The sequence below is a fragment of the Echeneis naucrates genome, chromosome 20, assembly GCF_900963305.1.
Source record: "Echeneis naucrates chromosome 20, fEcheNa1.1, whole genome shotgun sequence".
Lineage (NCBI taxonomy): Eukaryota > Metazoa > Chordata > Actinopteri > Carangiformes > Echeneidae > Echeneis > Echeneis naucrates.
The window spans coordinates 735390-761528 of record NC_042530.1 but is presented as its reverse complement, the minus strand read 5'-3'; the positions used below and the strand labels follow the sequence as shown (position 1 = coordinate 761528).

The window sequence follows — 26139 nt, the reverse complement described above, 5'->3', positions numbered from 1 at the left end:
ACTCCATGGTCTGATTTTAATGACCTTCTACTGATGAAGTGTGTGTTCAGCTTCATTATAAAAAAAAAAAAACACATCCAACACAAAATAAGACAAACAATAAAAAGACACACACACAAATACTTTATCTCAGTTTCAGCTGTGTGAACACGAACAGATGGTGGACTTTACTGACGTTAAGAGCAGGATGAGCACACAACGTCCGGTCTTTCTTTCACACTGTCCTTTTCCGTCCTCTCACGTGTCTGTGGCGCCCCCTGGTGGCCCCCTGGTGGCCCCCCCCCCCCCCCACCCCTTCCAGAGCGAGCGGACCGCCGGCTTAGCAGGCAGCAGTCTCAGCAGTCTCTCGCTCACAGCCAGGCTCAGTCAGTGAGCTCTCTGACCTCTGACCTCTGGGACCGCAGCAGCGCTGACACCCCCGGTACTGTTCGGCCGAAGGCGTGGACCGACACTCACCTGTCTCAGTGATTCTAAAGCCCGCCTCTAATCCGCCAGTCACACTGACTCACTGTTCTCCTGCATGTTTGGAGTGAAGAGCACTGAGTGGTCCTCTTCTGCCCTCCCAAACAGACGCCACAAAGACTTCCCACCCTGACTCTCTCTCTCTCTCTCTCTCTGTCTGTCTGTGTGTCTCTCGCCCAGCTCCCGTCCTCCCTGGGGCGTACCATCAGGGCATTCAGATGCAGCAGCAGCAGCAGTATCACGGCTACATGCACCAAACCAGCATGTCGTCCGTCAGATCCGTCACCTCCCCGTCCAACTCATCCACCATGGTGAGCCGACATCAGTCCTGCATTCACCTCTGACCGGGGGAGGAAGTGTCAGCTCTAACTGTCTTTGTGTTGGCAGCGTGTCTACCGGGCGCTCTACGACTACGCCGCTCAGGACCACGACGAGGTCTCCTTCAGGGACGGCGATGTCATCATTAACGCTCAGCCCATCGACGAGGGCTGGATGTACGGCACCGTGCAGCGAACCGGGAAGTCCGGCATGTTGCCTGCAAACTACGTGGAGTGCTGCAACTGAAGGAGGGAGCAGCAGAGTGAGTGGAGATGGACGTCAGGCTAACCATAAAAAAACATCCACCTTTACTGCTAAAAAAAGAATAAATCAGACGTCACTGATGTTTTTTGTATCTCCAAGTTGTTTGTTTCTTCTTTAAAGGAGAAAGAAGTTAGAATCAAGTTTTGATCCAAAAGACCAGAATGCAACGCAGCAACAAGACAAAGTTCTTTATTGAAGGTATTCTGCTAAATGTAGAAGTAGATTCCCCCAAACATGTCAACCACAGAGTAACTGGTGGGATGCACAATATCAGCTGATGATGATGATGACTTCAGGGAGGACGGAATAATCCAGCATGCTGTCGATATGTCATGTCACATTTTAGACTAGAACAGAAGACGGATGCATGAAGAGAGAAGGCGTGAGGAATTAGATGTTTTTTGTTTTTACTAAAAAAGCCTTCTGTGATAAAAAGAGAGTCCTCAGTTTGATCATCAGCTGCTGATATTTAATTCTTGTCAATAAAGGAAATAATTATTTCATGTTCCAAAACTGTTAAAAACTAACCCCTGTTGCCCCGAGCAACCAGTTCCCTCCATCACCATCATATGCAGATTAACCCGCCGCTGAAAATAGTCTCCAGTATATATATATGATTTTTTCAGTAGGAATCAAAATGCTCAGGAAGAGTTTGATAAAGCACGAACATGCAGTTGGTCTTTTTTGTTTTCCAAACAAGAAAATGAGAAATATCACCAGACGTATCTGTTCATGATGGTGGAGGAAAGCAAAGGAGGAAATGAGGATCAATGTAACCAAAGGAAGGAAGGAAGGAGGATTAAAGACAAGTTTATCCTGAGTTTGAATTCATGTAGTTTAGTTTTTGACTTCCCATTTCAGCTCAGCGGATCAGCAGCAGCACTAACCTCTGTGTTCTGTTTATTTTCACCAGAAATAAAAGTGTCATAATTGAACTGTTGCCTCCACACAGCAGCAGTCGACTGTGTCGGGACGTCCGGCCTCAGGTTTCTGTACGTCACACTTTATTTTGGCTCCTGTTTGTTTTGCAGAGATATTTTCCCTGTTTGTATCCAGTCAACGGTGTTTTTAGGGTCTGTTGTCTCACTGTGTGGATTGCATCCCGCTCACGTACTAAATAAAAACTTCACTCAGCTGTGAGATTTCATTTTACCTGGAGAGCATTTTGCATTTTGTGTGTTTGATTTCAGAAATTCTAGATGCAATAGAATATAATTCACTATACGATAACCGGCTTTGTTCACGTGTTAACTGTGTTGAGTTTGTAAAAAGGCTTTGATTTAGCCTGTACATCATCACAGATTACATTTATTTCAAATTATATCTCATTTTGTTTCTTTACCATTTAAATATTGCGGTGTGTCATGAATGGGAGAAATAAAATATGATTTGTCAACAGAAATATGGTTCTTCTTCAATAACACAAAGAATCTGAGATATGCACCCACTTCTGTTACTAATGCAGAATCATCTTTAAGAAGAAATATGTTCATTACTTTCACATTTCACACGCAATGTGCATTCCATTCAGTTTTTAGATTAAATGCTATAAAGACACTGAATGTGGAGATTCAACACCAAACTCAGCAGTTTCAATTCATCAGCTTTAGGTTTCAAAATAAAAAATAAAGTTGTTAAATGAAGAAACCTTTTTATTCTCAGGTGTGTTTTAGCTCTTTACTAAAAAAGGTCCAAAATATCTGTTAAAATTAAGATGAATGGTTTTGTTCATTGGCTCTCTCCAGCGGGCTGATGTAGAATTACAGTTTATTTTCAGAAATCAATAATTCGATGAAAGATGGAGAATTAATCAGCTGAGATCTTCAAAATAAGGAGTGTGATCTTCCAGAAAACAGTCTACTGCTTTGTTCATCTGAGCGTTCAGGAGTTTCTGGCTGCAGTCTACATGTTCCACTGTCACACCAACAGGAACAGGAAGGTTCTGGAGGACTTCCTTGAAAAAAAAAGGGATTTATCCCAGGAGCACTTCCTGAAATTATCAATGGAGAAATCCCTCAGAAGTGAAAATGGTCACCTGGACCTGTTTGTCCGCTTCCTTCACGGTCTCTCTCTGGAGTCCAACCGGAGACTCTTAGGAGGTCTGCTGGGTCAGACAGAGACCAGACCAGAGACCATCCAGAGAGTTATGGACAGTCTGAAGTAGATGCACACTGAAGACATCTCTCCTGACAGAAGCATCAACATGTTCCACTGTCTGATGGAGCTGAACGATCACACAGTTCATCAAGAGATCCAGGAGCTCCTGAAGTCAGAGACCAGACCAGAGAAGGGACTCTCTGAGATCCACTGCTCAGCTCTGGCCTACATGCTGCAGATGTCAGAGGAGGTTCTGGATGAGCTGGATCCAGAGAAGTACCAGACATCAGAGGAGGGACGACGGAGACTGGTCCCAGCTGTGAGGAACTGCAGGAAGGCTCGGTGAGTCCAGACAGGATCCTGGCCCGTACCACTCTTTGTAGTTTAGCTCTTCAGACACAGATAGGATTTGGTTATTGTTACTAAATGTTAGATTGAAACATGCAGGTCAGTTTTGTTTTTTAGCTGTTTTGAATACAGCGAGCGATTTTCAGTTGGCTGTGAAAATCAGCTGATTTCCATGAGTACAACTGGACTCAGATTTCTGTAACCTGCCTTCATTCCTGCAGATTGGAGGCTTTTGACTGAGCAACAGCTGCTGTGGGTTGATCTTTAACCAATTTAACTAACAGACAAATAGAGAAAAGTGAATTGTATTTGTACAAACAATAAAACCAGATTGGTTGAAGCAAATTTTGTCATTGTCTGCTTTTCTAATAACAGATTTGATATTTTCTGTGATCACAGACTTTCTGGTTGCCGACTCTCAGAGACTCACTGTACAGTTTTGGGTTCAGCTCTGAAGTCAAACCCCTCCCATCTGAGAGAACTGGACCTAAGTGGAAATAAAGACCTGAAGGATTCAGGAGTGAAGCACCTTTCTGCTGGACTGGAGAGTCCAAACTGTAGACTGGAGGCTTTAAGGTCAGTTCATTTACTTTAGCTGTTTAACCTTTCTGTCTAAATCCGCTTCAGGTCTGTGATGGAGGAACCAGGACGGTTGAAGTTACAAGCAGCAGCTCTGTGTCTCTGTGTTGGAGGTCACTTCTGAACATCTGATAATAAACTATTTTAATCTGTTTTATTATTTTTCAGATTGAACTGGTGCAGGTTGTCAGAGATCAGCTGTTCTTCTCTGATCTCAGCTCTGAGGTCCGACCCATCCCATCTCTGAGAACTGGACCTGACTTCCAACAACAGGCTGCAGGATTCAGGACTGAAGCGTCTGTGGGCTTTCTAGAGACCCAAACCTCTGCTTAAGTCCAGTAATCACATCTGTTTAACTGACAGCAACATCTTTGATGTTAATCTGTCAGGTGATATTTCAGAATCAGAGCAGATCATCACAGACACACTTTAAATGTAACATCAGTAGTCGTTACTGTGTTGGTGGAATAAATAACCTTCTTGCCTTTCAGCTCTTTATTTCCACAGTGAACAGACTTGATGTTAAAGCTGTACAGCTGCTGAAGTTCCTGCTGCTCTTTCAACTGGACGTGACTGAGAGCAGATGAAGCGAGTCTCTGTCAACAGTGACATTTGACCTGTCCTTCTTCTCTCCACAGACAGAAAACTAGAGCTCTCTAAAGTTGAGAGTGGAGACTCATCCAGCAGGGACCACAATAAGTAGAAATGACCTGAGGTGGATAGTAATGGAGTAGATGGACGTACCCGCCATAACTGCCATCTGGTGAAGTTCTCCGACGACACAGTGCTGCTGTTCCTTCTGTCACCGGAGACTGTGGCCTCATGACTGGAGCTGAATGAGAGTAAAACCAAAGGGATGGAAGTTACCTTCTCTAGGAGACAGAGGGAGCCGGCTGAGGCTGTAGTGAAATAGTGGAGAGGTCCAAGTACCTGGGCACAGTGTTTGATCACCAGCTGAAGTTTGATTACAACACCGATATGAATCTGAAAAAATGCCAGCAACCTCAGTACCTTTTGAGGAAACAGAACTCCTTCGCTGTAAGAAAAAACATCCTCACAGCCTTGGACCACTCCTTCATAGAGAGCATCATCACCTTCTCCTTCACGTGTGGGATGCTTGTACTTTTGATACTTCAGTATATAGTTTTTGTTGCGTTTTGTTGCAGGCAGGGAGAACATTATTATGTGTGGTGTGTCTCATCAGAATATAACAATCATAGATAATCATGTGTGTATTCCTATTCCCCAAAATATATCCACAATAAAAAAATATATCTCAAGTGTAAATCCAGAGTCCATTTATTAACCAGCGGAAGTCACGTTCAGAACATTTTATTTTGGAATTTATTGCAGGAAGTCCCATGATCGACTCTTCCGGTCTGACATTAAAGTAAAAAGGTAAATAAAAGATAAATAAAAAAATCTTTCAGTGAGGAGAGATTTTATTCTGACAGTCAGATCTCAGATTACCTGACGGATCTGCGCTTCCGGTGTTGTGTCACAACCTATTTCCTTTTTTTCCCTTCAGTCTCAACAGTTTAAAATCTAAATTCTTTCCTGATTTCTAAACTGTGATGACATTCACCTCAATCGGATCCGTCGTTAATTCCGTTAAATTCCCTCTGCTGCCCCCAAACTGCCCCCACTGACCCGTCAGGGGCAAATTTCAACGCCACGGATCCTTCTGCGCAGGCGCGCCAACAACAACACTACCGGAAGAAGCACGGCGGCATCACGCAGCCTGTCTGTCCGAGCGACGCTGAATGAAAGCGCACTGATTTCGACTCCAACATGATGAAATTCGTCCCCAAACTGCTGCTGCTGGTGCTGCTGGCCTTCCCGGCGACTCTGCTCGTCAAAGGTGGGGCCGAAACTCCGCCGCTCTCCGCGGAGAAGGATCAGAAAAGTGTTTAATGAGCTAGGTGGCGTTAGCATGTTAGCCTTAGCGGCTAGCTATCCGCTGTGGGGAGTCAAGGCCGTTCCTGACGTGTTTCCAGCTGAAAGCAGCTGGATACAAAAGCCACACTCTTCCTTCAGTCTTGTTGGTGTTTGTTGAAGTTTGTCTATGAATGTCTGTAAGTGCCCCGGTTTTCTCCTGTGTGAGTTCTTGGTAGCTGCTAAGTGCAGTTTGTCTGCCCGCTTAGACTGACGTGTCCTTACTGTTAGCTGTTAGCCAGGAAGCTAAGTGTCTTAGCTAGCACTTAAACTCTCACTGATAGGCCCCCTCAACCTAAACTAAACTCATTTTTAATGTAGTCTCAACTTTGTAATTACCTCATGTTAATATTTACTTTAGTCAATACATTCATCTAAAAGTTGCAGTAAGCTAGCAGGCACCGAAGACACTTTAATCCACCTTCATGTTATTGTCAAAGATCTTTAAGAAAAAAACCCATTAATATTTAGATTAATTATTTTCCTAGTATTTTTAAGTTGTTGTTCTTGAATCCTCTTAAAAACATTGTTGCGCATTAATTCCCCAATAACAACAGAAGGACATTTAAATTTAATTTAAATTTAAAAAGTCTCACATTAAATTTTCAAACATCCGATTTCTTTTTTAGCTCACAGCTAATATCAGAACTCATCTGAGAGCTGCAGATTGTGTCCCAATTTCATCCTGAGTGTTTCAGACTCACAGGTCTGAAAAATGTTAATCAAAGTACACCAAATCAACCAAATGTGTTTAGAATAGCTTTGGAATCTTCTATTTATTTAGTTCAGTTATGAAGAATAAGATATCGGGGTGAATTAATTTGACTGAAACTTCCACACTACTGGAAGAATCTCAGTATTTGGCGCGTAGAGAACTGAATTCTCCAAACAAAGTCGATGTTTCCAGTTTATTAGGCACACCTGGTTAAAACTACTGTTCTGCACGAGTCCTGATGTCTGATTGGAAAGGTGTTGTTTCAGCTCTCTAAATCAGTCATTTTTGCTGCTAAGAGAGGTGATTTCTGACATTTAGTATGAAAAATATTTAGTATTTGCAGCAGGGCTGTTGAATTAACTTTAATTTAACTACATCTAACCAGTAAGGTGACATCTGAGACTGTCAACTGAATTGAGTCCAAACTTATAAAACTTTTTCCAGTTTTTTACTCCAAAGGTCTGGAGTCGAATGTGAATTTTTCTTAGAAGTTCAATTCCCACCAAATTGCAGCCTCACAGTCAGTTATTGACCTTTTCACTGCTCAGGAGAGAACTGAAGGCGTTTGGTCGAAGTGCAATTAAAATGACTTTCTATAAACAGCAAATAGAAATGCAGCGTTTTCCCTCCCGTTAGGGCCGGTGGTCAGTGGCCAGGATCTGACGGAGGATGAGGAGGCTGAAGCTGTGGATGAAGATGTTGTAGATGATGTGACAGCTGAGGATGAAGATGATGAAGCAGAAGTGGAAGATGATGATAATGCTGAATTGGTCAGTGACTGTTGATTAGTTCGTGATAAAATAACCTTTTATTTTCTCTTAAAAATGTATTTTTGACACGGTCAATGTTTACCTAAGAACTGGATAATCCCAAAAATATTTCCACATGTAAAAGCAGAACTTTGATCAATGAGGAATCCAGTTTCCTAAACAGTTGATCAGATTATCACCTGAGCAGAGCCGCTGAGTTGACAGATTCATCAACAACAATTATAACTCACTAATGATTAAACTAATTCGATGATCCACATGCTGAATGTTTGCTGGTTTAATTTTTATATCAGTCACCAGAAAAACTAAATCTGTGTTTTTTCTAGACGGAGGAAAAAGAAGAGGAGGAGGAGGAAGCGCTGGTTGGTGAGGTGAAGGCTTCCCCCAACGCTGACACAACCATCCTGTTTGTCAAAGGAGAAGGTAACTGAGTCTCTGTGCTCTGAGCGTGCTGTCCTCAGATTCTCGTCTGATCCGGATCCTTGTCTGTTTCTAGACTTCCCAGCCAACAACATTGTCAAGTTCCTGCTCGGCTTCTCCAACAAGGGCTCAGAGAACTTCATCGTGGAGTCTCTGGATGCTTCTTTCCGTTACCCACAGGTACGAAAACACACCAACACACAACGACCACAGATTACACAAAAAGCACCTCCTTCAGATGATCTGATGTGGTTTTGTTGGTCTGGTTCAGGATTATCAGTTCTACATCCAGAACTTCACGGCCCTCCAGCTGGGCACCGTGGTCCCCCCCAGCAGACAGGCCACCTTTGAGTACTCCTTCATCCCCGCTGAGCCGATGGGAGGGCGGCCGTTCGGACTCGTCATCAACCTCAACTATAAAGACAGCAGCGTGAGGAGGGGGGGCTTTGTGTTTCGGAGTACAAAAACTGGAACTCTTTCCTCTTTTTTCTTTGATTGGAGGCAGCTTTAATCCTCACAGCCTTTTATTCATGTTTTAAAAACGTCTTTTCTTCTGCCTCTGTAGGGAAACATTTTCCAGGATGCAGTTTTTAACCAGACTGTCACCATCACTGAGAAAGAGGATGGACTGGATGGAGAGACGTACGTGATCGTCAGTTCTGACAGCTGATTCTGTCCTCGTTGTGATTTTAGTCTCATTTCCCCGTCCTGTTCTTCTCCTTTTTAGGATCTTCATGTACGTGTTCCTGTCTGGTCTTGGGCTGCTAGTCATCGTCGGTCTGCACCAGCTGCTGGAGTCCAGGAAGGTAAACAAACAATCAGTCAGTCTGATGCTGACGATCAGATACAGTATTATAGAAGGCTTCTGAGCTGACTTTTTTTTTTTTTTTATGATTACTGCTCCAAAGAATCAGCAGATCTCCTGATCAGATAAAGACAGAAACGACCTGAACACATGAGGAACTTTTTCTTTGGAAAAGAAGGAAACATTCAGTGTGTGTGTAGTTAGTTCTGTTTTTCTGATTCCAGAGAACAGAGTGAACTGAGCAGACAGAAGCCGATGAGGTTGAACATGTTTGTGTGTGTGTGTGTGTGTGTGCAGAGGAGGCGTCCAGCTCCAAAGGTGGAAATGGGAACTTCGAGCCACAACGACGTTGACCTGAGCTGGATCCCTCAGGAGACTCTGAACCAGATCAGTATGTCCAACCTGCTGCAGTCAGCTCACACCTTGGAGATTTCACTGTTTCTGAGACGTTTATTTATTTTCTGCTGCTTCACTTTAAGATGTTTTAATTTAAGCAACAAGAAACCTAAAGATCCAAAACATTGAAACATCTTAAAATTGTAAAAGTTTGTCCTGATCATGTGACATCAGTGAATCTCCCACCATCTTTGTTTTCCTCCTGAATCAGCTGATGTCTGTTTCTCTTCCTGCTTTACCTGTTTCTGATGACCTTTGACCTCCACTATTCCCAGCATCACTCACCTTTTCTTTCTCTTCCTTCCTTTGCTCTCGTGCTTCCCTGCGTCTTCAGTGCAGAGTCGCAGAGGTGAGGTCGGCTTCCTGTGTGCGTGTCTCAGACTCTTTCATTGTGCGGATGTTGTTGGTCTGCCTGAATTAGTGATGTCGTGATGTGTGTCATCACTGCTGCCTTGTTCGTTCCAGTCCGTCGGTCACGCTCATTCTTTCTTTCCTCCAGACAAAGCATCGCCAAGAAGATCTCCTCGCAAAAGGAGCCAGAAACGCTCAGCTGGCTCAGATGAGTGACGGGCACCTGATGCCACGGCGACAAACCACACCCACCTGTCTGTAAGAGGAGGAGGAGGAGGAGGAGGAGGAGGAGGAGGAGGAAGGCTGTGAGCACCACATGAAGTGCACTCTGCCCTCGACTGAGAAACTTTGACTGGTGCCAAGCAGCGACTGGCTCTACTTTCAGCTTAGAAACTGTTCAACACACACACACCGACATGGACAGACAGACACACAAACACACCTCTTTTTGAGTAACAATTTATTTTTGAGGCGTCGCTGACGTGAAGAATCATCGTTTGATCTTTGGAGACTTTTTTCTTCAGGTTTTTGTTTTTTTCCTGTTTCCTTCTGAAGTCTTTTTTTTTTTTTTCCCTCTGGTGTCGAGCTCAAACTGCCGCCATGAGGCGCCTCAGTGTCTTTGCAGTAGTCATGGAAACGCCTGGTCAACTGCTCTGTAGCCATGGTAACGGTGACATGTTTTGTGGTTGTTGTTTTTTTGTTTGTTTTGTTTTTTTTGAAGGGGGGGTTAATTTCTGCACATTTTGAATTTTGAAACTCGTCCGTTCGCCTCAGCTGCTCCACCTCTCTCCCTCTCCTTTCTTGGCTTCTTTTTTTTATCGCACTGATTCAGACTCGAGCTTCGAGCCTCATTCTGACTCGAACACGAAACATTGCAGCTACCGTGTTTGATTTGAAGAGCAAGTCGGCAGCGAAAATGTGAATTAAACAGCAAACAACACAAATAATCGGTGTGTAGTTATTTTGTGCTGCAGTGACATCCTCAAGTCAAACGCAAAAGATTTGTCAACCAAGTGGTTGAATTTTGTGTGAAATCATTAGTTGAGCTGCTCGCTGATGGATGTCATTTTTGTCTCATTAAAATGGTTTATTTTGTAATTTTTCTTTTTCTTTTTTTTTTTTTTTTTTTTTTTTTTTGCAGTAGGATCGATCACATTGAGAATCCGTTTGTTGGTCGTCCGGGGGTTTGGACTCATTGGGTATAAACCTGACCTTTGACCCCAGTGCACCAAGTTAAACTGTTGAATCTGAAGGTTTGGAGAAGACAAACAGGAGGACTTTCACCAAGAAGTTTTATCACCAACAAGCTCAGCAGTTCGGTTTGTTTTTCATCGAGCAGCTCGTTGAAAAGTCGTTCACTGATTTGAGTCTTTTAAAAATGTCGAACTGGCTGAAGCTCTGGTGTAAATACTGGCAATGTAATTTATTCTGAGCAGTCTGGGCTGAAACGGAGCGGGGGGTTCTACACTGTCTTTGTGTTACCACTAGGAGGGCGTCACACTAAAACAGCTCAGTTCAGACTGAGGTGAAAATCTGCAGCCACCTTTGATTTCTGCAGGAAAAGAGCTGCTGAGGCCGGTCGACAGAAACATGAGCTGATGTTTGTTTTTTGTTTTGTTTTTTTTCTAAAATGACGATGGGGCTGACGTTCATAGATACAAGCTTCTCCTTTTATTTGCTTTTAAATGTGCAGGAAAATAAAATTTGATGATTTGCTGTAGATCTGCTGCGTTCTGGTGTTTTGTTTTGTTTTGTTTTTTTTTTTAAAGTATTGAACAAAATCTGCATCTGGTTTACGCTTCTTGTTTTTAATGCAAAAAGCAGTAACAATGGTCAGAAGAAAATCAACAGAATTTCCAGTAAGTAGAAAAATAAATAGAAACTTGTCTGTTGCTCTGAATCATTAATTTCAGATGTTTTCTTTCCAATAAATGCAGCTAAAAGACAAATAAGATTTTAAAAAATGCAATTTAATTAATTTAAAGTTCTGGCAGATCGCCAGTCCGGACTGAGGGACCGGAGAAGGACCTGAGACCGGGTCGCGGGAGACGTTGACTCAGAAGAAGTGGATGACGTGCACCTGTGGACAGGTGAGGTGAGGCTGAACCTTCATTCGGTTTATATTTTTATCAGATAAAAAACTGGACTGAAGTTGGACCTTAAACAGAGTGTTTGATTTGAGTTCAGGCTCAGATGGACCTTCAGATCCACATCAAGGATTTACTCCTAAAATTCTGATCCAGGAACATTTTTATTTGAGAAATAAATTTATTTGCATTTTTTTGATTCACTGCTTTAATAAATGAAGAGCATTAAATGTAAGTCAACATTTTGAAATCGCTGACTGTGTAGTTGTACAGCACATCAAACAAATGTTGAAGTGATAAACAAATAAAAGAAAGTGATTAATATGGTTTAGTCTTTCAGATTAAACTAATGTTCAAATCAATGAGGATTTTTCTATTTCAACATTTTAATGATAAATTATAGATTATAGATATAAATATGTAGGGAGGTATAAGATATAAGGCAGTCTTCTTCTTCTGCAGTTATTTGGTCCTCCAGCAGGAGGCAGGGTGACACCACAGAAACATCCTGTTCCTCATTCCTTGTCTCCTTTCCTTCTTTCCTTATTCTTCCTTTCCTTCTTTTCGTCATCAATTTAACTGACTTCATTTTAATTTTTATTGTTCTGTTGTGAAGAAATGTGTTTAGACACGAGGCAGAAATTTTGTGAGATTACGTCACAAAGTGTGTGTGTGTGTGTGTGTGTGTGTGTGTGTGTGTGTGTGTGTGTGTGTGTGTGTGTGTGTGTGTGTGTGTGTGTGTGTGTGTGTGTGTGTGTGCTTGCTTTATCAGTGAGCGTCAGCTGGCTCTGCTTTGTTTTTAGGTCACTTTTATACCGACTCTCCTTAAATCAGTGTGAAAGCTGCTCAGCTCTAAAATAGAAACAATTAGTGCGACTCTGACATTCAACTCCTGCTCTCTTTCTTTAGTCTCTTTAGTTTCTTTTGTGAGAAATAGGCCGTCAACACACATCAGCTGAACTATTTCTGATGCTGTTGTCTGTTCAGACATCAACAAAGAAGAATTTCTTATTAAAAGCAGTGGAACGAATTAAAAACACTTAAATAATAAATCAAAATAATCATTTCCAGGATGTGACTTTTTCTAAGACGGTTCAGCAGTCATTTTTAATGTATATCATAATATCATTACAGTAAATTAATGCAGAGTTTATTATTTATGAATTAATTTTATTATCGTTACACATCAGCAGTTAATCTGTTAAATGACACAATTTTTAATATGCAACTTTGGAGGAACAGATGAAAGTAGATTTATTCAGAGATCGAATTGGTATTTATTTATGTTAGAAATCTTTAATTTGTTCATTTTCTTCACACATTAAAATTAAAATTTTTATTATTAATTTTTAAGTTAAATAATCTGTTGGATGATAAAAATCTTTTTTTTGTTGTATGATTTATAGATTGACTTAATATTCATCAGCTTTTCAAAATAGTCAGTTGTAACCTCAGTCACATAAAAATTAATCAAGTTTTGATTAGTTTTGTGTTAATTGATGAGCTGATTGGTCTTCAATCAGGATCAAGTTTAAATTGATCAGTTTCAGAAAATTGGATCAGTTTTTACTTTGATTTAATTTGTAATAACAGAAACTCAGATTCAGACAAGTAATTTAATTCTCTCGTGAACACACACACACACACACACACACACACACACGTCTATCTGTAGCCTTTAAGCCTTCAGCTCCTCTGAGCGCGCTCAGTACAGCCTCAGTAGAGGGATAACTCCCACAATCCCTTAGCAGAGACTGACCCTGACAAGGTGAAGTCAGCGTGTGTGTGAGAGAATGGCCCCTGATGGTCAGTAGGTAGAATGAAAGTTAAAGGTTTCACTTTACAGACCCCGAGTTCAGGTCCAGATTTAGAGACGGTCCTGGTTCAGGTCCACGCAGGTGAACCGAAGCTGACGACAAGCAGCAAAATCAAAATGAACAACTGAGGAATGAAAAATGAAGTTAGCAACGTTGAGCTGTTTCTTTAAGAAGGAGGCGGAGTCTGTGTGTGTGTGTGTGTGTGTTACATAACGCAGTAAACACACACACAGTGTTTTTCCTCTCAGTTCACTGCCTTGCTCGAGGGCAACAAGGCAGTTCAGGGGAAGGTCTGTTCCTGTCTGTGATTAAAAAAAAAAAAAATCTAAATATAAAGCCGAGCCAACAGAGCTGAATCTATTAGCTTTTAATTGTTTATTCTACTAACTGTAAAAATAATTGTTTAATTGTTTCAACAGTTTTAAATTGTGTACTTAAGTGAAAAAGAATTCAAAGAAAGTTTAAAATAAATGAATAAAATAAATAACTTTCCATTTCTCTATGTTTAGTTTATAATTCTGTGAAAATTAGATTAATGATAAATATAAACATAATTAAAGCCGACCTGTTTATGGATTAATACGTAAAAAATCCATTTATTTTTGGCCAATTCAAAAATATAACCTCTTTAATTTTAGCTTAAAGAAATCTGTCTGTTTTTGTTATTTAATTCATTGAAGGTGACAAGAAATGTAGGAAAATTTAGGCTTTTCTGACACACACTCACACCATCAGACAGCATTACATCATACTTCAGTTTCATGACACGGCTGTGACAGAGCGTGATGCGTCAGGGCGATCCCACACGGAGTGTGAGATGGAGAAAGGCGGCTGTGGAGGGAATCCTACCCAGCATGCCCTGGGAGATCCCGGGCGCCATGAGAAACCGTGTTCCTCCAACTGCACCTTCAAATCCAACCAAGAAATGTCGTCAGCGTTTCTATTTTCAACGGGCCACCTGGTCTAAACCAGGTCCAGTAAAGGTCACAGTCTGGATTCAGAAACCTTCCTGACCTTTGTGATGTTCTTCCTCTGCAGACCCGAGCGGGCCCAGACCCGTGTGGACCAGGTCCTTTGGAGGACCCGGCGCCTGAATTTGGACGGAAACAGGTCAGTGAAACCAAATGAAACCATCACAGCAGATTCAGTATTAAATTTTTTTCTGGTTTATTACAGGAGGCTTTTGTTTTATATACAGAGACATGTATTTGCAAAATACTAAAAAGTATTTCAACTCAAAGTACTAAAAGGTAAATATATATATTTGTATATATATATATTCATATAATCATGGTAATTATTGTTATTGTCTCTAAAACACCAGGGAGGGGTCACCGAGGCACGGCTTCGCCTCCTTTACACCGACGGCTGCAGAGTGAGCGTCACTGAGGTCAGAGGAAAACTTTTTTTCTTAAATTTAGTTTAAAAGAAACGGAAAGAAACACGCATTGATGTTTTATTGTGGTAAATTGCGAGCTGTTTCCTGTTTCCTTGTCACGTCTCTGTAGTTAGTTTTCAAACTGTTCGTATCTCCGACGTCCTGATCAGTTTGATTCCCAGATTTAAAAACTTTCCTGATCTTAGCTGAAGTAAAATATTCCCTGTTCGCTCCTCTGTTCCTGAAAAAGGCAACTTTTCTGGAGATATGAGGTTTCTGCAGGACTGATATGAGCGGGCAGAACCAGTTTCGGTGTAAAGGGGGCGATCGGTCGAAGCAGTGAGAAGACGGAGGAACTCATAAAAACATGATTACTGAGCTCAGCTGCTGTACTGCATTAATCACACAGTTAATAAGAACAATATTCATAACAACGAAGAAGGAAACCGTTTTCGCTTCATTTCTGCCACGTTGGTACGTCCACGTCTGTCTTTTTAATTTGAAGGTGACGAAAGCAGCTTTTGGTTTAGTAACAAGGAAAAGGCGGCAAAAGGAGCAGAGACTCTCAGTCTCAGGTTTCTGTTTAACCCCCCCGACCTTAATTTGGACTCTTCCAACCCCCCGTTTGCACCACGTGGTGACCCAGAGCTAAGATGGCCGCGTCCCGCCACAGTAGGAGCTTCTTTCTGCTCATTAGAACAAAGACAAAAACCTTAACCTGTGTTTTTGTTCTGTCGCCGCGCTGAAAATGGGAAACTTCGACTTTATTTGATATTCAACATCGTTTCTCAAACAGAAACGTCGGCGAAGAGTTTCATTACTGAATTTTGGTTATTTTCTCGAAAGTATTCAGTTTCCATTCTTTTGTTTATGGATCAGGTCCACTTTGTCAACCGTTGTGATCGGCCAATCAGCTGTGAGCACCGTTTGTTCGACACCTGGTGAGGAAGGAAGAGTCGCCGGGTCGGTGGGACAGCATGGCTTGGTGTGGGGGGGGGTGGTCTCAGGCACACTCCGGGTCTATTGCTACTGAAAACAGCCCTTCAACAAAACTACCGAACTCCTCAGAGTCCGCAGAGTCTTTGATCGACCGAGTTCACCTGGTGATCGTTTCTCAGTAGAGTCTGCAGAAATAGAATCCAGACGGTGCCGGTAAAATATCTTAATATTTTTTTTTGTTGTTGTTCCTTTTTCTGTTTTTAAATTAGTCTAATAAAGCGTTTAGTAAAGATCCCTCGGGCGACCGACAGAGACGGAGAGAGAGAGGTTGTTTGAGATATCGATATCGAAGCGACTGAACAAACACACACTTTGACACTTTATCTTAATAAAAACAAGCGGGACTGCTGCTTCACAACAACTTCCTGTCTCTGTGTTTACTCAGGATCCATCATCGTCGTCGGGAGAAGAAGTTCCTGTGAAGTCGAGCGTTTCCTAAGAATTCACTTAAAAGGTCGGCAAGCCGTTATTGCTCAACGCGTTTAGTTTTTTTGTTGTTTTTTTTTTTGTTTGTTTTGTTTTTGTTTCTCAGTGCAAAATAGATAAAGAGCAGTCTCTCTCGGCCTCCGCTCCTCCGCAGGGCGCAGCTGAAACGTGCAAAATAAGGAAACTAATCTTTGATAGATTAAATCAACCAGATGTCCAAATCAATAAATAAAGCAGTGATCTGACCTGAAGAGTTTTCAAACTGATCAGATATCGTCTGATATCTGATATATTTTTACTCCACTTCATTTTGATTTTCTTTATTGAAGTAGCCAATCAGAATTTAATCTATTCTTACCTGTTTTGAAAATGAAACTCTTCACGTCATTAAGCAGGAACAGGAAGCAGAAAACATTTTAGCATCGTCCAATCAGTGACCTGGAAAAACCTTCAGCAGCCATTTCAGGAGAGTTCAGACCGCCTGAGTATTTCTTCAAACACAGATTTCTGATTGGCCTTTTTCAAAAGAATTTAATCAACGACTTTATGGATGTGTTTTTGGTCTTTCTGTTGAGTTTGTTGAGAGTTAAAAAAAAAAAAAAAAAAAAAAAACCTGTCGATCTGAGCAGCAGATTCGGTTTCAGTTTTGGGACAAATGTTTGGAAACGATCGGAGCGATGAACACAAATTCATCGCTCCGTCGTCTCCATGGTGATGATCAGCTGACATTTTGAAGGATTTTCCAGGAAACTGATAACAGATCTAATTCCAAACGGTGAAGATCAGCGTGAGTTTTTCTTAAAAACCAACAAGGGCGAAGTCCTGATGCTGATTGTCGCACTCTGGTCCCGACCTTAAAACCTCCAGAACCCGGTTTAGGATCTGGAGTGTCCTGAGCCGAACTCAGACCAGACGGAGAGTTAATGGCAGCAGGTGATTTGTCAAAAAAAGAAGCTGACATCACACAAGACAAAAAGTTCAGCATGAGAATGTTTCGTTAACCTGAATGTGAAAACCTTCAGATTTTTATGATATGAAAGTGGAATCAATTCATTGATTTTTACATTTTCAGATTTTTGATTTTTTTTTTTTTTTTAATTAAATGATCACCTCAGAAATAATCAGCATAAAAATGTTTTTCTTCTTGTCATATTTAAGCTGAATATTTTAACATCGACTTCTTCCCACAGATCCGTCAGCTCTGGTTATGATCCAGTTACCTATTTTCTTGAAGCAGTTTGAATTTTTCATTTGTGAAATGCAAACTGGACTTTTTGAAAAATGACCTGCAAGCCAAAGACCTGATGGGCGAAGTGAACCTGGAAGAGTCTGGGACCGGGTAGAAAATCTGGTTGTGCACTTGTGAGTTTTTGGTGTTAAATAGGTCCCAGGCCCTTCAGCAGAGTCACGCCGACGACTCTGCTGCGGTTCGCTAAAGTGACGGCACATGTAAACTCAAAAGTGCAAAACTGCCAACAAAAAAAACAAAGAAAACAGATGAGGTTTGCTCTTCAGGTGTTCAGAATTTTTCTCCCCTCTGGTCGTTCCTTCGTAACGCTCCAGCCATTTTTTCATCTCCAGAGTCGAAAGAGAGAGGCTGCTTGTTTTTTTTTTTTCTTCAACTTACTCTAAAAAATATAAAAAATAGTAATAATCGTACCGCTATTAAAAGACTGGTAACATCAACAAAGTTATACTTTTACTACGAAAACATTTTTTTAAAATCACGTCATTGTTTTCCCTCCTCTCTTCAGCCTCAGTCAGAAAGCCGTCGACTGTTAACGGGCGACACCTCCAGGAAAAGTCCGGAAGGACTCTGAGATTATTGATCGTCAGTGGGAAGGCACGAACCCCCCGGGCCAATAAATGATGGATACATCTGTGATAAACTGTTCAGACCCCTCTGAGCCCCCGTAGCTGAGGTCAAAGGTCAGTTCATCTTCCTCTTCTATGTTTGTGTCTTTTACTCCAACGAAGGCAGATCTGATTGGACAGATGGGGTTTCCCTCTCTGTCCCTGCAGTTTCTCTGCTCCCTTTTGAAGAAACTCCAAAAAAAACGCTGCTGACTTGAGTCCAGGAATCTCCACAGGGAACAGGAAGCCGCATTAAAGGTAGTAAATATTCCACTTTGTTGCTCTTTCCCTCGCCGTCTCCTGCAGCTTCCACCTGGCGCCGCTTTAGTTCTGGTACATTCAGTAAACAAACAGAGCAAACAGGCCTAAAACCAGACAATCCCTTTTTTGCTTTTTGGTCCCAGCTATGGAACCGTTTCCTGCTGTCGGTCTGGGTCGACCGCTGAAGACGACTGTCCGCTGCCTGCGGTGTCGATGACGACCATTTCTGTGTTGACGGCGAGCGGGTGAAAGATTTCGGACGTGGCTCGCGTCACGCTGTCGTAGGACGGCGGAGATGAGGTGGAGGAAACAGTCTCAGAGCGCTCAATTCCCAACAAGCTTGATCCGTAATTTTCCCTCATCATGGCAGCGATCAGTCCTTCCTTCTCCGGTGCATCCTCCCCAAATATCCCCTCGCCACCTTCCTCGCTGTCTGCCCCTGCGTGCCGAGGTGTGGTGATCTGTCGATACAAGTAGGAGGCGGCCTTCATCTGCCGCCTCACCAGGTGTCGGCGGTAGCACCTCTGTATCACCGTGGCGGACACCTCTTCCTGTTTTCGCCTCAGAGTTGTTGTGATTGGCTCGTAGGAGATCTTGGACGGGTTGGCCATCATGAACTTCTCCTCCATCTGCTGCTTGAGAGCATCCATCTCGCCCGACTCACCCAGGACGCGCTTGGTGAAGGCGAACAGGATGTCCAGGCAGTGGATCTTGTCCCCGCTGACCATGGGCAGGTCCATGGAGATCAGCTTGATCTTGTTGGGTTTGCCGATGCGCAGCGGCTCCGACAGCGAGTCGGCGAAGTCAGACAGCTTGGCGTACTCAATGAACTGCGTGGCCTCGGGATCGAACTTCTCCCAAACCTCGTAGAACATCTCAAAGTCGTCCTCGCTCAGCGGCTCGGTGCTCTCTTCCGTGGCCACACTGAAGTTCTCCAGGATGATGGCGATGTACATGTTGACCACAATGAGGAAGGAGATGATGATGTAAGTGACGAAGAAGGTGATGCCCACCGACGGGTTCCCGCAGTTCCCCCTGACGGTGGTGCCGGTGTGGGGGATGTTGGGGTTGCACTCCTCGGGGGAGTTGTTGAGGATCGGGCTGAGGAGGCTGTCCCAGCCGGCCGACGTGGTGATCTGGAACAAACAGATCATGCTGTTCCCAAACGTCTCGAAGTTGAACATGTCGTCGATCCCCGCCTGCCGCTTCACGTAGGCGAAGTTGGCCATGCCGAAGATGGCGTAGATGAACATGACCAGGAAGAGGAGAAGCCCGATGTTGAAGAGGGCGGGGAGTGACATCATGAGGGCGAACAGTAACGTCCGGATGCCCTTGGCGCCTCTGATGAGACGCAGGATCCGGCCGATGCGAGCCAATCGGATCACTCGGAAGAGGGTTGGTGACACGAAGTACTTCTCGATGATGTCGGCGAGAACGATACCTGAGAGAGACAGACAGAGAAAAAGAGACGGGACAGTTCATCATCATCACTGTGGTGAAGAAAACATGATTGATTTGAATGAATTCAACTGATTCACATTTTTTCTTCAGAAAAACATCACTGATTATCGGTGATCCTCTGCTGACAGGCAGCAGGAACGTTGAATCAGAGCTGGACTTTAACGGAGAAATTAACTCCCACATGTTTCAGCCATGAAGGCAGAAATTAACCCGGGATTTCCTTTTTATTTCTGAGAGTTTCATCATCTGAAAGCTCCGTCTGGACGTTTCTGCCGTCACGTGGCCAAAAGCTGAGTCCAACATACGAGTCCTCGTTACCCTGGATGATAAAGTCAAAGAGGAGCCGGCCCGCCCCCCACACACACTTCTACTGTTCAGCCGTCGGCCTGCGATGAGTTATTGGTGATGGAGGGATGAGCAGGGGGGAGTTGAGGAGTCACCAACACATCATACATCAACCCCCCCCATCGAACATCTCTGTCACACACACACACACACTCATTTACACACAAGGACCGGCTGATGTAACAGGTCAATCATGTTTGATTTGTCTCTGGGGACCGCCCTCTGGCAGCTCTGATTGCTGCTGTTACCTTCACCTCCCCCAGGCTGGGGTGTGTGAGCGCGAGCACACACACACACACACACATAGAGATGCACTTAATTACACACACATGAACACACAATCTTGTCAAGCTAACAGGAGGAGTAACACACGAAATATGAGCAGCGATCACTAAATTGCCTGTTTAGGTTCTCGTGTGTGTGTGTGTGTGAGCTACAGTATATGGCCACTGAGGACCTTGGAGCAGCGTGAACATCAAGGCCACCCGAACGGTCACTTTGTTGTCAGATAAGACATTACAGTCCTTTACTTCCTGCTGCCTCAGCTGATGGTTCATTCACACACACACACACGTTTGTCTTTTGTTCGAAATTCTCTAAGAAAGTCAAATAAATTCAAAACGATGTTTGTGTTGATGCTGAACTTTGACCCCGCCCACAGGAAGTCCAACTCACCGACGATGGAGAGGATGACAACCACAAAGTCGAAGATGTTCCAGCCGACGGTGAAGAAGTAGCATCGCAGCGCCACGATCTTGATGAGGCACTCGGTGGTGAAGACGATGATGAAGGCCAGGTTGACGTTGTTCAGGATGTACTCCATCTGTGGCGGCTGCTCGTCCGTCTCCACCATCATGGTGATCATGTTGAGGAGGATCAGCACCATGATGATGATGTCAAACGCCTGTTTCCCCACCAGGTCGAAGAAGAAGCCCTGCAGCGTGTTCTGGACGGACAGATTTAACATCTATCATCTCGGTTTTAGGCTTTTATTTTGAAACACTGTGGTGATCACTTCCTGTTGCTTCCAGTCAAAAACAGGAAGTCTATTGGTCAGATATTTTTTGTGCTTGTGGACATTTTATTTTTACAGATAACAAAAATAAATCGGTCTTTCAACTGTCTGACCATTTTTGGTGTTTTGGTCATAATAATGGAAACATGAAGCTTCGCTGTGGCCCAGTTGTGTGTTTTTGTGTCAGTGTGTCGTACCAGAGGGCGGGGGATGGGCTTCTGGGGCTTCTTGGAGCCCAGTTTCTTCATGGCGTTGTAATATTTCTTCTGCTCCTCCGTCATGAAGATGTCCTGTCCTCCTAAGTAAACACACAAACACAAACATCTGTCACTTTAACCGCAGAGCAGCTGATCAGAGCCTGAGCGACACTCATCTTTCGCTTCTGCTGGTTGAAGTTGTCGATGATGACGCCGATGAAGAGGTTGAGGGTGAAGAAGGAGCCGAAGATGATGAAGATGACGAAGTAGAGGTACATGTAGAGGTTGATCTCTTTGATCGGCTGCTCTTCGACCTGCCAGCAGCAAAACAGCATTTAAAATTCAAATGGCAGTTGACAAACTCACAGCTGATCAGGTCTAATAAAAATATTTAGATTTTATTTCTTTCATTTTGTCAACTTCTCATGTTTTCCTTTCGCCTCCACATTCAAATTTACAAATTTATATCCTATTTAAATGAATTCATCTAATCCTGACTATTTTTAATAGTCCTGAATAATCCTGAAAATTTTAAATTAAATTTCTGACTAAAACTATTTTAAATTTCTCAGCGGTTTGATTTAATCTGGTGATTTCTTTATTTCATCTGAAGCAACAGATTATTTTACTCCGCCTGGATCTTTTTTTTGTGACTCACAGCTCTGGAGTCCACGGCTGCGAACATGATCTCCATCCAGCCTTTGAAAGTCGCCTGAAAAACAAACAGAAACAAACAATTAGCTGGAGAAAACCCGTAATTATACAATACAAAGCAGCATTTACAACCACAGCGATGAGGAACAAAGATTCTTATTTTGATCCTTCAGACTTTGGATGAGGCCAAAAGTATGTGGACACCTGTGGCGTTCGTAGCCTCATCCTTTGTGTTGATCGCTGTGTGTGTGTGTGTGTGTGTGTGTGTGTGTGTCAGGTGTGATGTGAGTTCCTCTGCAGTCTCGTCACCAAGACGACGTCCTGCACATTTCCTGCCCGTCAGGAAAAACTGAACAAAGAGGATCTTTGAAGAAACCTTGGTGTTCTAGAAGGAAATGAGCAGAGAGCCTGTTCTCCATGGAAACACAGCTGCCGCCGCCGCCGTGATGTTTCATCGACGAAACATCAACAAGTCCTTTTTTGGGCTTCCTTCCTCGGAGGGGAGGGAGATGCAGATGTGAAGGGACTGAGTGGGCGACTGCCATCTATCACTCAGACCTGAAATTGGTATGTTGCCACGGGTTACCATTGGTTATTATGGTCTGCTGGATGCAAGCAGGAAAAGAAGAGGAAGGTTTTTAACTTCAGGTTTTCAGGTGAAGGCCGACTGACTGTTGTTATTTTCATTATCAGGACGGAGGAAACTGAGCGTCTTATTTGTTTACTTGTTGATTTTTCTCCCCCGTTACTCTCATCAGCCATGATGTCGTTTTTTCGTGTGGTTAGTGATTCATTATTCAGTCACAGCTGAAGATCCAGTGAAGTGATCCAGGAGTGAGAAACACTGCTGATGTCCAGATTTTTAAGAATCCGGTCTGGTCCGGTCTGGATGCTGAGCTTGAGCCACTCTTTCTTCTCTGCATCACTTTTTGCAGCGTGGATCTATTTCCAGATGCTAATGGGAGGGTTGCCCCCGCCAACCGTTGCTGCGCCGACCAGACAAACACAGAGAGATGCTGAGCGGCCCGTTGCCATGGAGACGGTCGTCCGACAGCTCTTAAGTTCCCGGCAGCCGAAGCAGGAGAAGGACGAACTTCACCTTCTTTTCTGTCTCTTCATATTAAAAAATCTGAACTTCCATTTTCATATCATTTGGTGATCCAACTCTTCAGGTCACATCCCTCTCTCCTTTCTTTCCATTCAAACCTTAATTTTCTTACTCCACTTATACTTTTTGTCTCTCTCTCCATTTTCCTCCCACTTGGCTGGAGTCGCTCTAAAAATAAAAGCCTCTCAGAAGCTGATTGATTGGAGGCTCTCAGGACTCCCACGGTGGGCGACAGAGAGCGAGAAAGAAAAGAGACGGGGAGGATGGCGACGAAGGAAAGAAAGCCAAGTGATGGAGAGATGTAAAGAGGAGGAGGCAGGGGAGGAAAAGTGGCTGTAATTGACTTTGTTCATGTTGTATTTAATAACAGATGATGGAGAGACAGAGAGGGAGGGAGGGCGAGAGAGAAAAAAGAAAGAATTGGATAAGGAGATTAAAATGAAGTCAAAAACTAAATTCACAATTCAGAAAAGTGACGGCGGGACAAACGTTAATGTTCTTCCTGCAGATTTATCACACGATCAGAAATGAAAGGTTTTTAAATTCACTCGGTGTGCAATAACTCAGACCTAACGACGTGAAATTGTCTGTTTCGTTTTTTGGTTTCTGTTCAGGTCAGTTTGAGCAGTTTGAAGTGAGAACAGCGACCTCTCTGGCCACATGATGTCACTGCAGCATCACGTACACTGAACCTTTTCATGCGACCACATTTGTTAGAATCTGAATCTGGTTTTTAAACAATCGACAACAAAAACAGCAGAAAATTATGAATATTGATGAAATTCAACAATAAAATTAAGTTAAATATTTCCGATAAGTGAAAAAACCCTGAAGTTAACTTACTTTGCTTTAATACTTATGTCAACTATCCTAAATACTAATATAATACTTCGGGAATAATTTTGGTGCAGAAAATATAAAATATAAATATTTCAGAGTAAAATAAAGCTAAACATTTATTTCCTCGTATCTCCTTATTCAAAATGCTAATCACTAAAGATTAAACAAACCGGCTGTAAATAAGTTTATCACAGTTGTATTAATTCACGTTAATGTGATTTTATAGTTGTTTTTTTTTACACTCTTAGCTCTTTACAGTTTAATCAGGGTCACCGGTTTTATGTGGTGTTCAGTTCAGGATGGAGAGAAGAGGAAAGAAATAAAGGTTAACACGACAAACGGAGACAAAGAGGTGGAAAAGTCAGAAGTGGGAGTGAAGAACAGAACAGCTGTGGGAGGAAAATTAAGGCCAAGACAGCAAATGGACGGAAGGGAGGAAAAGAAAGTAGTGAGGGGAGAAGCAGAAAAGTCAATCCTCCTACGATCTGCGGAGGCGACACAGTTCGTCAGCTCAGATCTACAGACACTGAAGGTGCACGGAGCCGATCTTTACAGATGTGATGATTTTGTTCATTTGCTGTGAGATTGATGAAAAATGAACAGTCATCCACCGTGAGCGTGTCTGACTGGAGGAGTTGGACTCACCACTTGCAGCAGAGCCAGGTATCCGGCGCCCACGTTGTCGAAGTTGACCTTGACTTTGCTCCAGTAGAAGAGCGCGGTGTCGTTGAGCGCCTCGCACTCCGACTTGTTGTTGATGAAGGACGCCTCGTAGATGTGCCCGGTGCGGTTGATGCAGCGGCCGAACTTGCCGGCGAACAGGTTGACGCCCATGATGCTGAAGATGAGCCAGAAGATGAGACAGACCAGCAGCACGTTCATGATGGAGGGAATGGCGCCGATCAGAGCGTTGACCACCACCTGCTCCGACGACAGACAGCGTTTTAACTGAAAGCATCTGCATGTCTTTTAGAAAACTGATGATGGAGGATAGATCAGGTTTGATTTAAAATAATCGTATTTTCATGAGTCCTGTTTTTAACGAGTTCAGTAACAAACGAGTGTTCACATGATCTGAATGTCCACCAGGTACAGAAACGTGTGCTCCACATTGTGGGGTCGAAGCAGGAGGCTGAAGATCGATAAATATCCATCAGGCTGATTTTACGAGTCAGAGGTGAAACTGGAGAAACTTCAAACTGACTTTACATGTGCAGGAGAAACACATTTAGATATCAACACCACAAATTCATTTTGTTAGCTGAAGTCAGTACGACACAAACACACTTCAACCTGCCTGCTGTCAACCCACAATGCAGTTCTTCTACCCAGAATCCCACACTGAGCCCACGAGAGCTAATCTTATCAGACAGACAAAGAAAGGAGGAGAACAGCACGAGACAGGAAGCGCAGATGTTTTTCCCAGAATGCACCGCGGCAGCGAAGCAGCTTTTATTTCCCGCCTTTAACTCTAAACCACATTTTTACTTTCGTCTTCGAAATGAACTGAAGATCATCAGAATTTAAATGTTTAAATGAAAGCAGAAGTCACTGTGAAATATGAAATTGGTGTTGTGAGTGCCAAAAATAAAAATAACAGGAAAGAAAAGCTGTAATACTGACGTCTGGTGACAGTTTTCTATGAAAAGTTCAGTTTTCTGAGGAGGAATCAACATCAGTTCTACTGAGATAAAATACTGAAGAGCGTCGTGTTAAATGATGAGACGAACTGTAAAAAAGAGAAATGGATTTTAAACACAGATGTTTTGGAGTTAAATAAAATGTGTTCTTTTTACTGTATCCTGTGACAGCCGACCCAGAGTTCTTACCCTCATGCCTTCAAATCTGGAGAGGGCTCTGAGGGGCCGCAGGGCGCGGAGCGTCCGCAGGGATTTGATGGCTGCAAAGTCTGAATAACCCAACGTGTTGGCCACCAAACTGACCAGTGAGACCTGGAGGAGAGAGAGAGGGGGAGGAGCAAGGACAGACGACCACAGGAGGAGGAAGAGAAGAAAGAAGCAGCAGAGTTAGCTTCTCGACGAAAGACAGAGAGAGCAGGAGAGGGGAGGAGACTGATCCTGGACCGGCCAATCAGAACCGAGTTCAACAATCAGCTGATTCCTGAAAAGAGTTCGTCCTCCATCCAGCAAAAACACTGCGGGGAAAAAAGTTCTGACTAAATGAGGTAGTTAGTTGATTTATTTAATCCGGACGCAGGAACAAGATCTGAAAATAAT

At 43.1% G+C, this 26139-nt stretch overlaps 3 protein-coding genes, 1 long non-coding RNA gene and 1 pseudogene across 9 annotated transcripts in view; 4 read left to right on the top strand and 1 right to left on the bottom strand.

The window, feature by feature from the left end:
• nebl (nebulette) overlaps positions 1-2202 on the top strand; it is a 39578-nt gene extending 37376 nt beyond the window's left edge. Inside the window, exons 6-7 of the mRNA XM_029529088.1 lie at positions 643-773; positions 850-2202. Of these exons, the coding sequence (XP_029384948.1) occupies positions 643-773; positions 850-1026 (308 nt within the window). The 3' untranslated portion in view covers positions 1027-2202. The remainder of the gene's footprint in view (positions 1-642; positions 774-849) is intronic.
• Positions 2203-2950: 748 nt separating this feature from the next.
• LOC115061326 (ribonuclease inhibitor-like) lies at positions 2951-4381 on the top strand (annotated as a pseudogene).
• Positions 4382-5713: 1332 nt separating this feature from the next.
• On the top strand, positions 5714-11182 carry ssr1 (signal sequence receptor, alpha). Of its 2 annotated transcripts, none has more exons than XM_029528919.1 (9): positions 5714-5933; positions 7347-7492; positions 7828-7911; positions 7985-8088; positions 8180-8338; positions 8474-8550; positions 8636-8714; positions 9011-9104; positions 9609-11182. In XM_029528919.1, the coding sequence occupies exons 1-9, from the start codon at positions 5860-5862 to the stop codon at positions 9674-9676; spliced, it is 885 nt and encodes a 294-aa protein (XP_029384779.1). In that variant the 5' UTR covers positions 5714-5859; the 3' UTR covers positions 9677-11182. The 2 variants fall into 2 exon arrangements, with proteins under 2 accessions (XP_029384779.1, XP_029384778.1); XM_029528918.1 differs by having other exon boundaries at positions 5728-5929; positions 7355-7488; positions 7815-7911.
• Positions 11183-14606: 3424 nt separating this feature from the next.
• On the top strand, positions 14607-19951 carry LOC115060806 (uncharacterized). The gene is made up of 5 exons (XR_003842296.1): positions 14607-14754; positions 16127-16195; positions 17922-18096; positions 18190-18279; positions 18426-19951. It is a non-coding gene; the product is annotated as an uncharacterized LOC115060806 (long non-coding RNA).
• The window catches only part of LOC115060804 (sodium channel protein type 4 subunit alpha-like), an 82236-nt gene continuing 73868 nt past the window's right edge, over positions 17772-26139 (bottom strand). For 4 of the 5 annotated variants that reach the window (XM_029528913.1, XM_029528916.1, XM_029528917.1 and 1 more), the window contains 7 exons: positions 25732-25854; positions 24548-24823; positions 21959-22012; positions 21477-21614; positions 21301-21405; positions 20764-21034; positions 17772-19723 (listed from right to left, as the gene is read on the bottom strand). In XM_029528913.1, the coding sequence (XP_029384773.1) occupies positions 18426-19723; positions 20764-21034; positions 21301-21405; positions 21477-21614; positions 21959-22012; positions 24548-24823; positions 25732-25854 (2265 nt within the window). In that variant the 3' untranslated portion in view covers positions 17772-18425. Of the gene's footprint in view, positions 19724-20763; positions 21035-21300; positions 21406-21472; positions 21615-21958; positions 22013-24547; positions 24824-25731; positions 25855-26139 lie in introns of all 5 variants that reach the window. The other variant, XM_029528915.1, reaches the window with a different exon arrangement.